Raw genomic sequence first — 15,402 nt, forward strand, 5'->3', positions numbered from 1 at the left:
CCTGGAGCAAACAAGATTCGTCACTATTCTCGCCAGTGGCTGCAGTGACGGGGCCGGGGTGCCTGATGACATGTTGGCATCGCGCCCTCTGGCTTCGATGGCCGCAAGCAGCTGGACGCAGTCTTTTGCTTTTCTACGGCGTATACCACTACGTTCGTCTAATCTCCCATCTGGAATGGTTAGATATCACACGAGTTCAACAGCATCCGCATCCGCTCGACGGAGGAACACTAGTCTATACCAAGATATGACGCTGCAAACCTCGTCATAGGCTGAGATCTGACTTTGGCATTATTACATCCACTAGCACAATATGATCCTCTCGTTTTGGCGACCGAATCTGATCAGACATCATCGGTGGTCCCTCCATCTGCCTCGCAACCCAATCTTATCCCCAATGCCCCCATCGGACCCCAGCGAGTGCCTATTAGGCTTGCCCCTAACGATGCTTTGGGCATCGCCCTTGGGGCCTAACGACTGATGTTGCACTGCGAAGTTTGCTTGTGCGTGTACCTGTAACGAACCCATTCCTGCCCAGTGCGCATCGTGCTAGTTCATAACTTTTCCGTTGTGCCTGCGCCTGCGCTGCGACTAGGCCCTAACGACTGATGAACGTGCGCTTTTCCCCCTTCATCCTTCTATTGCACCATCATCATCTCTTCTTCGGTTTCCTGGGTTTCTGACTGTACAAGCGCCCGCAACAAGACCGAGGACGCAGAGTTCTCCGGCCCATGTTCCGACGCTCGTCTCGAGACCCTTGTAGCAACAACAAGTCTCAGCATCACACGAGTCAGCGCTTTCACCCTCCACCAGGCTTGTTTTCCACCACCTCTTTATCGATTTACCAGCCGTTGAGATCGACTCTCCACTTCTCAGGCTCCTATCATTCAGTCCACCACTGTGCGCCCGTATCCATTGGCGATGACTGTGCCGAGGCCGTGATTCACCGATCTGCCTAGAGGCCATAACCATCATTTTGAGTCCTCGAGAAGCGGTTCCTTACTACTAGTATTCGCTCCACCTCATCGTGATCACCTTAAGCCGATGTCTGTGCTGAGTTTGGCCGAAGACTTGAATCAATCGCTCCTTCATCATCGCACAGTCGCTCTCTGACACATCTCGCACTACAATCGACGAAACCATCCTCCCACCGAAGGCTCAGTTGGTGACCGCATCGACATTGGATCGTTCTGAAGTCACTACATGCCACTGACTGACTGCTGCCCTTGCCGTTGACATCGGCCACGCTTTTGACGGCTTCTAGAGCCAACATCGAATAGACGCACGACAGTTTGTCTGGAACTCATTCGCCCCGAAATCGAGCCTGTCACGCATCCGACGTGCGCTCCCGCCTCTGATTTTGCTGCAAAGCGGCTTCCCACCTGATCGCCTGTTGCACAACGTCCTTCTGTGACACAAAACGAAGCTTGCTGTACATCCAGAGTCTCGGATACCCGCAGCGGAACGAAAGCCCTCGCGCAGCTTTGCGGACGTGCGACTTTGGCTGCTGGGTCTTAAGAGAAGTGAAAGACAATCCTTAGTGACCGCAAGGGCTTCAAGCTGGATTACAAACGGTCGGCTGCCGCTGTTTCGCATCACTGTGCCAGATCAGCACGCTGGGAATACATTTCCGCACTTAGCCTTGTCGCTCTTCCAAAGTCAATTGGGGCTGCAAGTTGAGCGCAATGATTAAAAAGAGGTCCACCAAAATATCTTGGCCATATACACCGGAACCTTCACCTCGCCTAGGACCATCTTTGTATTCGTTGGAGGATATTTCGGAGGATTTTGATATGCCTGGCGACGAAGGCACCCGGGCTCGGCCCATCAGCATGGTGGGCAGGAAGGAAGGCATCCTGTCTCCGGCCCGGCCCACGCTGGAAGACGTCCTTGCCAACAAAGCACCATCGCCCTACACACTTGCAGCTTATACCGCTTTTCTGTCCCAGCAGCACTGCCTTGAGACCCTGGAGTTTACGACGGAAGCCAAGAGGTACGCTGATAAATTTGATGAAGCATCAGCCAGTTTGGCAGGAATGCCGATCACGGTGGACACGCAAGAAGGCTGGGAATTGATTCAAGATTGGATCCGTATTCTCGACATCTATGTCAAGCCCGGGGCACCTCGAGAAATCAACCTACCGGCAGAAGAGCGAGATGTCCTGATTGAGCAGCCCTACGAACTACGGCCACCGCGGCCTGAGAAGCTCGATCCCGCCGTGAAACGCATGTATGATCTGATGTCGGATTCCATATTCATCCCTTTCTGCAACAGCCTCCAACAGCTACCTTATGCTCAGACCTACGACGCCCTCTCAAATTATGGCAACCTTGGTAGTCTCGATCCACCTCGGTTAACCTACGACGAGCGTTCAATGCACCGGCAAATGGTGTCCTCGCGACGAAGGCGGTCACCGCCCAACACCTCGGCCGGCTCGCTAGAAGGTTCCCGGTCGTCTACGTCGCAATACCACCCAACTTCATCCTCGTCACTTTCATCCGCCTTCGGTCGCCAGAGTGGGGCACGGTTAACTCACCATATCTCTCCTTCGTCGGCAGTGTCAGAAAGTGCTTTGACGGACAGTAGTGGTGGACCGGAGAGTCCCCCAGCCGGAGAGCCCGAACTGGTCATGACTCCACCAACGACGCCTCCGACGAGCGACCTCGGAGTGAGTGGGACAAGCCAGTTCGGCGCGGCGACATCGGGCCATACAGCAAAAACACATCGAAGTGAGAGCGGTGGGTGGAAGAAGGCGATGAAACTGTTTGGGGGAAGCAAGAAGAAAAACGGAAGTTCGGATGGATGAGGAGACGAGGGCACGGGTTTAGCAGAGGACAGTAATCTACACAGCATAGGGCTGGCAGGCTGGAGAATCATCGCTATCTCCCCGTCTGAGGCATACTACAGGCGTTGATAAGGAAAGATAAACCGGCAGCATAACGGACAGGGAACGTCCGATCTGAATGGGTTTCATGATGCGGCTACGAGACACGATTTGGCATGCGGCGTTGGTTGGGATTTTGGGATTGTTACTATCAAGTGCATCTCTTTCTTTTTGGGGGGTCTGCCCTGCTGATGGACAGCATGGAGACCTCGCATTTGATTTGCGACAGATGAGGTTATTTGACCTGGAGGGACGGATGTGTCGATGGTCACGCAAGGGTAGAGGTGACAATGTAGGCATACGGCGCTGTCTACCACCTGTGCCGGGAATAATACCCGTAGCCAGTGACTAGCGATTACAAAATCGGGCCTCTCTGGGCCTGGATTGTCAATGTATAGTGGTAAATCCCCCGATCCTAATCTGAATCCAGTGTGATGACCCAGAAAATAGTCCTGTAATTGCCATATAATTCGTTGGACTCCTCTGCGTCCTCGACAGTCGGACGCCATCCAGATACTAGTCGCCCATTGATAGTAGTGTGTTCGATGCAGGGCGGCCGCCGTTATTGGAAGCTAAGTAGAACACACGGACTGTATAGCGGTCAGTGTTCCACCTTCTTTGATAGGGCTCTAACGGTTGCTGAACCCCTATGACGACTTGACGATTGGGAGATTCCGGGTGTCGACGATGATGCTAGTGGCGTTGCACTTGACGGCGCTATTCACCGGTTGATAGATTGATCTGCGTACCAGAGGTCGGTACAAGTAGGTATCTTGGTAAGATGGACTGCTCGAGTTACATCCCCTGAACGGATCGGAGGAGGTCGTTTTCGTAGAGGACGCAGTGTGAGGCTGGTGGTGGAAATAGTATCACGTGAGATCAAAGAAGTCACGTGAGATATTGCTGAGTCATCTCTGCTGGGGATGTGCGCCCCGCCACAACTTGTTCACTGGCAGCTTGAAGTGCGTCTCCAGCTCCCCCTCAACTTGTTGATCGTCTCACCGTATCTCTCTTCCCTGCTCTCTCATGATGATACTTGCCTAGCAGGGCCGCTTCACGTATACTTTGCTTCTGGCGGGTCTGGTTCGTCCCGGCTGATGGCATCCCAGCTCAACGTTTTGCGTGTTTTGCTTTCATGCGGCGGTGATGATGGAGGACTTGGAAGCTTCATGGCAGACCCAAGAGTTCAGTGCTGTTTCCATGCTAATAAACATACCCAGATGCACCTCCATCATCCCTACCACCAGCCTCCCATCCCTCACGTCGCGTCAGGGTGCATCCTAGCATGCATCTGGAGTCGATGATTCATCGTTGCATCGAGTACAAATGATGCCGAAAATAGAGAGCAGCGAGACACGATTGTACTCAGCTGAACGGCTTCTAGACTACCAATACTTGCCTCCTGTCAGTCATCAGCTTCGCACCATCGGACTGCACAAGACTACTAACCCCAGCTTTCTTACCATTCCCTTGCATGTATCCTCTATGGCGTCTCGGACGTCGGGTCGATTTGAGCGCCCCAAGAGACTTGATTGCCTCTCTGACAGGTGGATCTTCGATCTGAATTGCCCAGATGCGGCCCACCGATTGGTCTACATGGCAGGGGCTTGATCCCACGACAAGGGACACCAGCTACACCTTCTTTCGACCATCGACGCTCCCTTGTCGCTCAAACCCCTTCTGCCTCTGTTTTCGGCCTTCTCGGAGCCATTTCGCAAGGACAATTAAACAATTCGAAAAGCTCGCTGGTGATTGCAGGAACCCCTTTTTCGGCCCGCTTCTTGAAAACAGCCATGCGCGGATGTGGCTGCGCCAAACCAACCTCTCGGATCGTGTCATGCAGAGTTTGACATAAAGTAAACGAAGCATACTGACGTCCATATGCATGCCACCTGAATCCAGCAGTGACCCTCCTCCGTCATCGATGCTGCAAATAATATACATACTTTCCCTTCTCCTACAGGCTACCGCTTCTCCATGTTCTTTCGCACCATGATTCTACTGCCCAATGCCCCGAAAGTATTCCCATTGTGCAGTCTTAGCAGCCCATTCCAGCCATATCCCTTATCTTCCCAGTGATCAGCCTGTAGATGGTTTCTCATCCTTGACTGTTTCCCCGCCATGTCTGACGCCACAGCTTGCTGACCCGCCCTCCAATGTGAAGCGTGCGCTGCGCTCACCCACGTTACCATCTGACGAGCAAAATACACTGTCATCCTACGATCGAACTTCTGCCAGGAAAGGGCAACCACAGTCAGGCTTCGGCAATATGCCAGGACGACTACTGGATAACATTTCCAACCCACGACGACCGAGGCTGATCTTGGATTGGCACGGAGGCATCGAGGACGATGAACCTCACAGCAAGCACTCTCAGCGTTATCAATCAGTGTCGATGCAATCGCGCTCCTCGCCTGGTCTTCCTTCGTCTGCATCGTTCGAACCCTACATCGAGAAAGAGGTGTATCTTCCTCACTTAGACCTGCAGGTTTCTGAACAGAATACACCCACAGGCACAAACGCCCCAACCAGGCTCGCCCGTCCTAGACCAATGAGCAGCCAAAAATTTCAGCCCAGAAATGATGTGGAATCGTTTCAACAATTGCGCGACCAACGTGGCCTCCGCTCGCCGTCCCGTAGCCACGGGGGTGAACCACTTCTATCCGTCCAAGAATTCCTCGACTCTTCGCCTAGCCTAAAACAAAACATGTCCCCTCGATCACGCCAATCTTCCACCATGTTTCCAGCGCCGTATAAGTACCAGGAGCCCCCACAGTGTCCTCCGCTGCACAACAGGAAAAACAAGAGTGGTTATATGATGTGGGACCGACAGCCTGCGAACCACCTACGACGCCAAAGGACAGACAGCTTTGGGGACTCTTCGGGTGACGACATCGACTTTGTCCACGGCTCTCCTGTGACCACAGTGCAAGGACTTACACCAAGGGTTACGGTCTGGTCTGATGAAAAGCTCCGGCAGCGAAAGATAATGGACCTTACACGGGAACTGGAAATCCTGACAGGTCAGAAGGTTCATGATACCCGATGGGATGAAGAGTCGGCACAACCACCCCATGGGAAACAGACAGGGAAAAACAGACGGAGTTTTGGGCTCTCCGACCAAGACGACAGCGAACTCAGCGAGCTCGATGGGGTGGAAGTACGTCCTCTTCGCAGATATCGGTCGCTCTCACGAACTCGGTCGAACAACCTCCGTCGACCATCGGAGGATCGTGATTCTGTCTTCCTGGTTCCTGACGACCAACTCAGTCCTTTGACTCCACACTCGACGCGGTCTCTCGATTCCATGGTAAAAGAGAAACCCACTTTGGCAACCACACCGGACAGCCAGACTGTAACCTATTCGAAGCCCGGAGGTGGAGACTACTTCTCGTCAATGCGCCCAGGGGTTGCATATGTGTCTAAACGGTCTGCGGACCATCTCAGCAGAACCTCCGCGAAAGACTCTCCACGAGCAGTTCGAGAGGCGAACCCTGTCACTTCCAATCGTGTCGCCACGGCAATCGGCCCGGACCTCGACTCTCGGCCCCGCGTACGTCGTCACAGTGTATCTGCCGCTGATCGGTCGGAGCAAAGCTCAGAAGGCCCTGAACTGGGAGCAGCATTGCGCCATGTGTACGGCCTACAGAGGGAAAGCCGCACCCCGACCCTCAACTTTCGACCCTCATTTCCAGTGTCTGCTACTAGCAACCCTTCACAGGCCTCACCAACATCGCCATCCGTTCCGCGCCAGCAAGTCGCAAGCTCAACGATCACACACGGATCATCCACACCTCCGTTTGGCGTCCCCAGCATCGTGCGCAATCCAGAAAAGATAGCAGCCATCAATGCGGAAGCCCAGAGGCGGTCATCGGCTACACCGATCATGAGAACCACAGACATGAGGCAGGCCGTCAGCACACCGGCCAAGAAACGACAACGACATCTCCTGCACAAGCTCTCGTTTATCCGGAGTAGAAACGCAAGTGTGACAGAATTATCCTCTCCATTGCACGGCTTCAATCTTGAGAACAACCGGAGCGTGGACAGAATCGGAATGAAGCAGTCCAAAGGCCGAAGGCTGTCGATGCCAACAGAAGAGGAGGAAACGGGGCAGAATTGGCTGTCGGGATCGTCGAGCTCACCAAGAGCTGTTGCATCTCAGCGCGGAAGTCTCGATACCGGGCCCCGATGTGCTCCGAAGATGAGGGAGCAAACAGATAATGTCGAAGGGCAATTTATTCCCGATGATGACGATAAAGACCATGGCGATCTCGGTGTTCGTGCAGCGGCGGACAAGTCGACGTCACGGAATACAAGCAGGACCATGCCATCCCAAGCACCGCCACCAACCGTGAAGAGCAGATTGCGGGTCGACCTACCTCCGCCGCGACAAAGATACGGGATCAATCGGTATGACGAAGATTGGGATCATAATGATAATATTGACGAGCTGGAACATGAAAACGAAGAGAAAAGATCACACGCTGGACATGAAGATGACCCTCATGGCGGTCCCAGTTCGGCCTCGGCTCTCCCTCCGCCAGATATAGCGCGACACCGCAACCGTCTTCGTCGTCAGCCCCGATCACATTCTCGCTCCCGTTCGTTTTCTCTCTCTTCTCGATCCGGTCTCGGTTTTGGATTTGGCTCACGGTCGGAACCATACAAGACCCGCATCCGCACATCTTCGATGCCCACAAGCAGTGGTGGCGTGCCATTGACTTTCAGAAGCACTGGCACTACTGGTGGTGACGATGACCGTGATGATACCCGCGGCGGCGTTGCTATCAACGACTACGATGACGACGATGATGGCAACAGAGTAGAATCGATATTTCGGATTCTGCGCGACGGTCCTATTCTTCTTCCTCCTCCTGCTCCTACTTCTACTCCTACCCGCACTTCTGCCTCGACACCGAGACAGAAACCGGCTAACATGACGGCGACGGTAGCAGCAGCAGGGTCACCACCACCAGTTGCCGACTTAAGGTCAGACCATAATGATCCAGCAACGCAAGACAGACTAAAACTAGGATCGCCGAGGAAAATGTCATTGTCGATGTTGTCGATGAGATCGATGTCTATGCCTCATAATGATTGGGAAGGACCACCGGGGGATGGTAACGGCAACTGCAACGGCAATGGCAACAGCGGCGCCAATAGTGCCTCTGGAAGTGGAAGTGGAACTGGAAGAGGAAGAAGGAAAAGCGTGTTTGAAAGAATCATGATGGGCGGACGACGGGCCTCAGTGACTTCGACGTAGATTTATATATCAGTCTCGCTTCAAATTACTAGAACCTAACTTACAGTGCTAGTGCCCCTGATACATGTTATGACAGGACAATCCATACATCGGAGGATCAATGATGTATCTACTGTAACTGAACATCATGATGTGCTTGAACATGTCATACTGAAGTTGGTTAAGCCGAGTACTAGTAAGGATACATTCATATACGCCTCCTACATCGTTCAGACACTACCTAGGGAGTAGCTGTCACGACAGATAATCGTGGGACAGCACAAGCTGAATAATGGTAACGCAATCAGGAGGCATGTAAATATGTGCGGTACAATATGGCGTAAGATATCTTATCATATCACATCATCGACTCTATGTACAGTATGTACCAGCACGAATGTGTCGTTGAACGAGAAGGGGTGGATAGATACAGCAGTAGTACCTCCATCTCATCAAATGCCGTGGGGAGCTCGATTGTCCCCTGACTCGGTTTGACCACCTTTGAACGAAGCCGGAAGGTAAAAGTGGTCTCGTTTCTGAGCGCGTGATCGACTCTCAGCATCTGATCCTCCTCGATTGGCAACTCATTCATGTCTGTTGCCCGCATACTCAGGCCTCTTGAGATGGGTGATGATGATCCGACTTTCCGGCCTGCTATAGACGAGATGGTGAAACCCCGTACATCACCGTTGAGACACAGTTCATGCACGATGCCACGAGTTGTGCTTGCAGGTTCACATCATCGATGGTATCAGACATGTCGACGCGTCCACCAAGCTCTATGACCCAAGATGTTGAAGGGAGCAGTAGGGATTTCCGAACACCAAAAAGGTTGCAAAAAGACATCTCGCTTCACCTTTGCGCAATTTATTCCTCATACATCAATGTGATACCTGCTCCTCTTTTGAACGCCGGAATGCTTTGATGTGGTGCCAGAGCTGATACTGTTGAAGGAACTCAAACATTTGCAAGTCTTATGGTTTATATTTTTTGCTTTCTTTTCAATCATGCGAAGAGGCTAGCTCCACCACTGCTGACGGCTTCGATTTCCTCCTCGGTCCATTGCGGTCTCCAGAATCTTCGAGGAAGCTCATTTCTGTCAAAGTATTCGCCCTCCCTGGGCTCAACAGGGCCCAGCTGTCGTCCTGGCGTGCCGCCGATGCGGCCATAGGTCACGGCGCTCAAGGTTGGTGCTTGGTATGGAGAGGCATGGCCGTTGTTGCCTCCCAATGGACCGTGCTGCTGAGCCTTGGAGCGGTAGGTTATGAAACTGTCGGGAAGAGAATGAGTGGGCGAAGCGGGGTGAGGGTGAGGTGCATGGTCGATGGATTCTGCGATGGTCGTGTTAGCATATCACTGGCAGTTGCTAGAGCCGCTTTTGTTTGTGATTGTCGTAGGAGCCGAGGGTGCTTCTCGGCGGTGTCTTTGCTCGGACTCGGACTTACTTGGTGGTGTGTGCTTGCCAATGAATTTGATCATGGGTGTCCGGCCTGCCCGGAGAATGAGAGAGGGACGCATTGTTAGGTTGCTTTGGGTTGAGACGCGAGCGCCGGTAGAGGCGAGCTGTTGGCAGATAGCTAGATGGAGGGTGCGAAAGGATGCCTCAGGCTATGTACCGTCAACCTGATGTATGGGGTACAGATGAGTTCAAGTTGTGCAAGAGTCGTGACGGAGAGGTTCGTTGGAAGGAGGCACTGGCTTTATTTTTGCTGGACACTTCAAGTTGTGTGCTATATTATGTGAACTAGTTGTATCGCACCATGCGCCTGGGGGGCGGGACGGTTCGGACGAGAGCGTGAAAGGGCGTGGTGGAGCTCCGCGTCCAATCTCAATCCGGTGGTAGGAGGCCTGAGATGGTCTGGGGATACGCAAGGTACTGTCGACTGCTAGGGCGGGCGCGGATGGATGAAGAAGGATCGCGGGATAGTAGTGATATCGGAAACTTCCTTGACAGTGGTGGTGGTAGAGCTGGTGTTGGTGTCGGACTGTTCAAGCTCGCGAAGAAGCAATCCGACCGACCGACGGAAGATTCTTGGGGTATGCACTTGCTGCAGGGCACCGCAGTCAATGCCAGTGCCAGAGGTGGGATGCTTGGTTTGCCGAAGGTCCAAGCGAAGTGGCTCTCAGTAATCAATGCTTAAATAAACAGTGCTAATAATGAGCTGTAATACTTTTATTATTACAAGGCAGGAAATAATGGCCGAATTTCGTGGTTTGCAGCTGCCGGTGTCAGCTTCGGCTGACAAGCTCCGAGTCGTGGTTGCCCGAGCTCGGCGCAGCGGCAGGACTGCGACGATACTAGTACGGCGGACCATGCGGGATGGCACCATTTCACTTGCGCCTGCGAGGGTGAAAGGCTTGTCTTTTCCACCCACATCGCTTGCACGCAGACACATCTCCACCACCACTTATTTACTGCTATGTACTATACACATCGCTGTCCAATACCAGCGGTGGCCTGATAGCCTTGTCCACATCTGATTTCTGACCTTGTTTCTTGTGCTGCATTCACCGGCTGTGCCTGACACTATCGTCGCGGTCGTCTTTCGCAATTCTTACGGGTTCATACGCCATCCCTGCCTGTCTACACTGCCAGTGACTGCTATCAAACAACCCTTCAGCCCCGCGGTCTACCAGAGGCTCTTGAGTCCGGCCATCTCGCAGATTATGTGTCTCGTGATTATTGGCACTACGATCTTGATCCACTTACCCGACGTTCGGCATTTGTCCTGAACTACTACTCTCGATCAACGTACCACCCCATCTGGCCACCCAGACCACCGGGAGAGGGCTCCCTAAGACGGCCGAGATGCATGAGTTTGCTCTCTACGGGCTAGTCTCCAAAGACGACCACCATCGAATGCTCCAACAGCTAGCTGGATATACCCGTATGCAGCCACAGCACACGATAGAGATCCACCTCGTCTTCAAACCACGCACACCCGCCGGTTTAGAGCGTCTCCCTTCTGCAGGCGGGACTCAAGGGGTCCTGCAGCAGGACGTACAGAAACTGAAAAATATGCTGAATGCCGGCCTCTACTATTTGCAACTGGTTGGCGAGGTAGTGCCACCACCGAAGCTCAAAGGAACCGAGAAAGGAGACGTTGCCATGTCTGATGCCAACGGTGATGCTAACCCCACCAAGTCAACGCCGGGAACCGCCGTGGTGAATTGGCACCTGGACTTCAAAGATACTCCAGAGCCGGGGAAACAAGCGGTGAGTACCAGGTTGATCTCCCGGATACCGATCAATGACGGGGACTATATTCAATTCATGAATAACTTTGGTTATGAGTAAGTTCTCAGCACCTGTGCCCAACGGCCGTGCTGATACAAGTGACCAGGTATGTTTCTCGTTACTTAGTAGTGGGCGACAATTTCTACGATTACGACACCACACTATTTGTTCACAAGGTTCTGCGATTGCCACAGGTATCTGCGGATGGAGCCATTGCTGATACGTCCTTCCTATCCAACATCTCCGAGTTGCCAAAACTGGATGGTTCTGGCGGATATATGCTACAAGCATCCATTGATGTGGTTGATGGAAACCACCCTGAGCTTAAGGAGCGCGCTACCAGGCAGTTACTTGGTCACAAGGAAGCGTTGAAACAAGCAGTCGAGCTGACTCCGGGTGATAGACTGGCTCTGGACACCCGGCTGCCTGTGTCTTCAGGTAGAGCGTAGATGTCCAGGCACTGGGCCGTGGGCTGGGGAATCTTTGACAAGATAGTTATCAATCTTGGTATAGGCTGGCAGTACTAGCGACTGATGGTACCGACCAGGCCTCTCGTCCAACACGCAGCCTCGTGCAATGGCTGAGATGGTGAGGCTAGCAGATCAGGGGCCCTCAGGGGCAGTTTCTGCTGACTCAGCTTGTATTCACGTGACCATGAATTATCATGCATGACGAGCGTCTTCATCAACGCGTCGGCGCGTTCTCTTCACCAATTTTATATTTGCCCTGCGTATCTTTCATGCGTGCACTGACATAGAAACCCTCTTATTCCCTCGTTGGATATTTCCGGCCTCCGGGTAACAACGTGGCGTCTCGTCTATGGCTTGCTGTGCCAGGCCGCAATTGTCGAGTAGCCCATGCTATTCCTTTCCGTGCCCCTGATGCGATAGTCTTTAAGAAATCGTTCGCTATGAAACGATCGGCTCCCCCACCAGAACGTCCCATATCTCCGCCGGCAGTGAAACGAAAGTTCGAATCCACCACCACTAGTAGGACCAGGAGGAGCTCGTCGTCTCTAGTTTCACGCTGACCAGACGCAGACAAGGCTGTTGCAAGTTTCTTCAAACCTGCTTCACAAAAGGAGCCCGAGAAGTTGGTGTGGCGGACAGTCGAGAAGACCCTCATCGTAGGCCGCTATGATGCGTCCAGTGTTCCTCCTCAGACTCGTACATTGCCCGTCAAGATTGCAGCGTTCGACCTGGATGACACTTTGATTGTCCCGAACACCGGGAACAGATGGCATCGTACAGCAACGAGCTGGAGATGGTGGGATCCATCAATCCCTGGCCGATTGAGGTCGCTCTACGACGAAGGGTACCTTGTTGTCATTCTGAGCAATCAAGGAAACATCAGCTTGAAGGATAATCCAAAGACCCTTCAAAAAGACACGGCGAGCCTTGCCAACCTCAAAAACCAGGTCGGCGCCGTTCTCAGGCAACTCGACCTGCCTGTCAGCATATATGCTGCCACGGGTCAGGACCATTATCGAAAACCTCGGACCGGTATGTGGGACGAGATGCTCGAAGACTACGACCTAAAAGCCGAGGGTGCTGTCGATTATGACAAGTCCTTCTATGTTGGAGATGCTGCCGGAAGAGCAAAGACCGACAAGAGACGAAAGGACCACTCAACCTCGGATAGGTAAGCATTGTTTCGGATACCACCGTGATTTGGAGGTCTCATTGAAGGGAATGTAGGGATCTTGCTGCCAACATTGGGATCAAATTCTACACCCCGGAAGAATACTTCCTCGATGCGCCCGCGGAAGCATATGAGCACGTGTTTGAACCATCAAAACATCTTCAAAGTCCGGGTCGAGAGCAACCGTCTGTGCCCGCCCCGTTTACCAAAACAAGTCCTCAAGAGCTGGTCATTTTCTGCGGTTCACCAGGTGCAGGGAAGAGCACATTCTATTGGGACGTTCTGCAACCATTAGGATACGAGAGAGTAAATCAAGACATACTCAAAACGGTGAGTGAGTTTGTGTGTTTGACCAGACGAGACTCTGTTTTATCCATGACTACCCTACCTTCATCATGCTGTCTCACCCTCCCCGACCTCAAGTGCTTGTGTCCCATTAACCAAAGTTGCCCCTGCATACGAGAACTGTTTCAGGCTGAGACATGATTTTTGGACAAACAGCGCGACAGATGCATCAAAAAGGCAAGAGAGTTGTTGAGTGCTGGATATTCCGTGGCCATAGGTATGTACATATGGCATTTTTTACTGTTCTTGTTACATTTACCATGCAAAATGCCATCTCACATGGCTGGCTGGCCTTCTTGATGTCCCCTCCAACCCTGTTGTCCACTTCAATGTGTTCGTACGACACCCCTCATTTGACAGTCAGTCGATGGGTGGTACAGCATATGCCATTTGTGCATGCTGGCTGGTCGTCGAACAAATCGAGGATGAGGATGAGGATGAGGATGACCCCTATCTATTTCCAGTTTTTTTCCAAGCGTGTCATATGTCGCACCACATTGCACTGCATTGACTCTTGCCCTGCGTCGACTGTGTCACTTATGCATGACCCCCGCAAGCATGATCACACAGATATGACATGGCCTAATCTGCTCATGGCCTCGATTACATAGTCAGCCCTTCTTGTTTCTCGTCGGACAGATGCCTTTTTGATAGGCCTGGCTACTGCAATGGTTGACCACGACCCTGACCCTGACCCTGACCCTGACCCTGACACTGACCATGCTTTTGTGCCAGACAACACCAACGCAGACCCCGAGACCCGGTCGTACTGGATCAAACTTGCGCGCGAATTCAATGTCCCTATCCGATGTGTCCACTTTACAGCCCCGACTCGGCTGGCCGAGCATAACGATGCCGTCAGAGCATTGAATCCAAACACGGTAAGTGGAACTCCTCGACCACTTCACGCTCCCTAGTTATGCGAGGTACAATCCGTGATGGCAGAGCAAAGCAATCTGGATCTCTCCATTCGATGCTGACCTTGACATTGTTGTCTGCCTGTCTCAGATGAACCCGGAGAAAAGGACTCAGCTTCCCGGCATCGCGTTCGCGTCATTCATCAAACGGTTTCAAGAACCTAGGTTGGACGAAGGATTTCAGGATATTTACAAGGTCGATTTCGAGGCATGTCTACCCCTGATCTACTCATTTTCACCCGAAAGCTATGTCGTCTATGCAATGCCAGCCAATACTGACTTCACCCCTTTTTTTTCTATAGTTCAAAGGCACAGAAGAGCAAAAGAAACTGTGGTCACGATACTGGGTTTCGAAGTTTTCTACTTGATCTAACCCAAGAAGATGGGTGTCGTTGAGGAAAGGAAAGACCGTCGGTTCCTTCGCGCTCTCCATCTCGCCCTTACAGCAATATACAGTACGCCCTGCAACTTAGAACCCGCACAGCACCCATTTCAAAGATACCTGGTATACATTCCACACTCGTCCTTGGGATAAGCAGAGTTGACGAAACCAGTCAGCTTATCTGCCAACGCTCATACATGACGGTGCATAAGAGGCAACATGTCGCTGTCTTGACAGCGAGACCAGCAGCGAAGCATCGCCAAAATCTACGTGGATTAGGATCCGAAGAGAAGGCAATTTGTGTACCGCCACTACCACGAAGGAGAACTCTAAGAAGGGACATTGTTGCATGGCGCACTGGAGCGTTTCAAGGGTCCTCCGTCAGAAACGGTTGTCATGATTATCGACTCATCCAACGACAAGCCAATCCAGCACTCTCTACTCATGTTCCCTCCGAGTGTCGCGTGCTCGGTGGACATCGGCTCTCCTAAGCGAGCTCGAAACGTTCCCTCAGCCGGTCGACCTAATCGCGCCGAAAGATTTCACCCACTGCAGTGCAGGCTGGACTCAATACTCCGCCGGCAGACTATGATGTTCTACTACTAGGTAGACATTGTTTGTGAACCGAACCCATTATATCACTCTGCCAAGTCGGACCAGGTCCATTGGTGCGAAGCCACAACTTCACCCACTCATGATTGGAACCGCACACCTTCACCGCAAGATACAGTACTGGGCTGTGAACTCCA

At 52.5% G+C, this 15,402-nt stretch overlaps 5 protein-coding genes across 5 annotated transcripts; 4 read left to right on the forward strand and 1 right to left on the reverse strand.

The window, feature by feature from the left end:
* Positions 1–532: 532 nt before the first annotated feature.
* Positions 533–3,358, forward strand: HMPREF1120_04057 (uncharacterized protein). Its single transcript, XM_009158161.1, has one exon. It carries the CDS (start codon positions 1,686–1,688, stop codon positions 2,805–2,807), a length of 1,122 nt encoding a protein of 373 aa, XP_009156409.1. The 5' UTR covers positions 533–1,685; the 3' UTR covers positions 2,808–3,358.
* A 269-nt stretch (positions 3,359–3,627) lies between these two features.
* Positions 3,628–8,425, forward strand: HMPREF1120_04058 (uncharacterized protein). The gene has a single exon (XM_009158162.1). It carries the CDS (start codon positions 4,894–4,896, stop codon positions 8,149–8,151), a length of 3,258 nt encoding a protein of 1,085 aa, XP_009156410.1. The 5' UTR covers positions 3,628–4,893; the 3' UTR covers positions 8,152–8,425.
* Positions 8,283–10,363, reverse strand: HMPREF1120_04059 (uncharacterized protein). Its single transcript, XM_009158163.1, has 2 exons — positions 9,576–10,363; positions 8,283–9,461 (listed from the first exon to the last, which is right to left on the reverse strand). Exons 1-2 carry the CDS (start codon positions 9,646–9,648, stop codon positions 9,136–9,138), a joined length of 399 nt encoding a protein of 132 aa, XP_009156411.1. The 5' UTR covers positions 9,649–10,363; the 3' UTR covers positions 8,283–9,135.
* A 576-nt stretch (positions 10,364–10,939) lies between these two features.
* HMPREF1120_04060 (uncharacterized protein) lies at positions 10,940–11,817 on the forward strand (the record flags this gene model as incomplete). The annotated part of the gene is made up of 2 exons (XM_009158164.1): positions 10,940–11,424; positions 11,475–11,817. The coding sequence occupies 2 exons, from the start codon at positions 10,940–10,942 to the stop codon at positions 11,815–11,817; spliced, it is 828 nt and encodes a 275-aa protein (XP_009156412.1).
* Positions 11,818–12,278: 461 nt separating this feature from the next.
* Positions 12,279–14,639, forward strand: HMPREF1120_04061 (uncharacterized protein; the record flags this gene model as incomplete). The annotated part of the gene is made up of 7 exons (XM_009158165.1): positions 12,279–12,357; positions 12,409–13,009; positions 13,066–13,339; positions 13,511–13,571; positions 14,090–14,235; positions 14,363–14,479; positions 14,574–14,639. The coding sequence occupies 7 exons, from the start codon at positions 12,279–12,281 to the stop codon at positions 14,637–14,639; spliced, it is 1,344 nt and encodes a 447-aa protein (XP_009156413.1).
* Positions 14,640–15,402: the final 763 nt, after the last annotated feature.

The sequence above is a fragment of the Exophiala dermatitidis genome (genome assembly GCF_000230625.1).
Source record: "Exophiala dermatitidis NIH/UT8656 unplaced genomic scaffold supercont1.3, whole genome shotgun sequence".
Classification (NCBI taxonomy): Eukaryota; Fungi; Ascomycota; class Eurotiomycetes; order Chaetothyriales; family Herpotrichiellaceae; genus Exophiala; species Exophiala dermatitidis.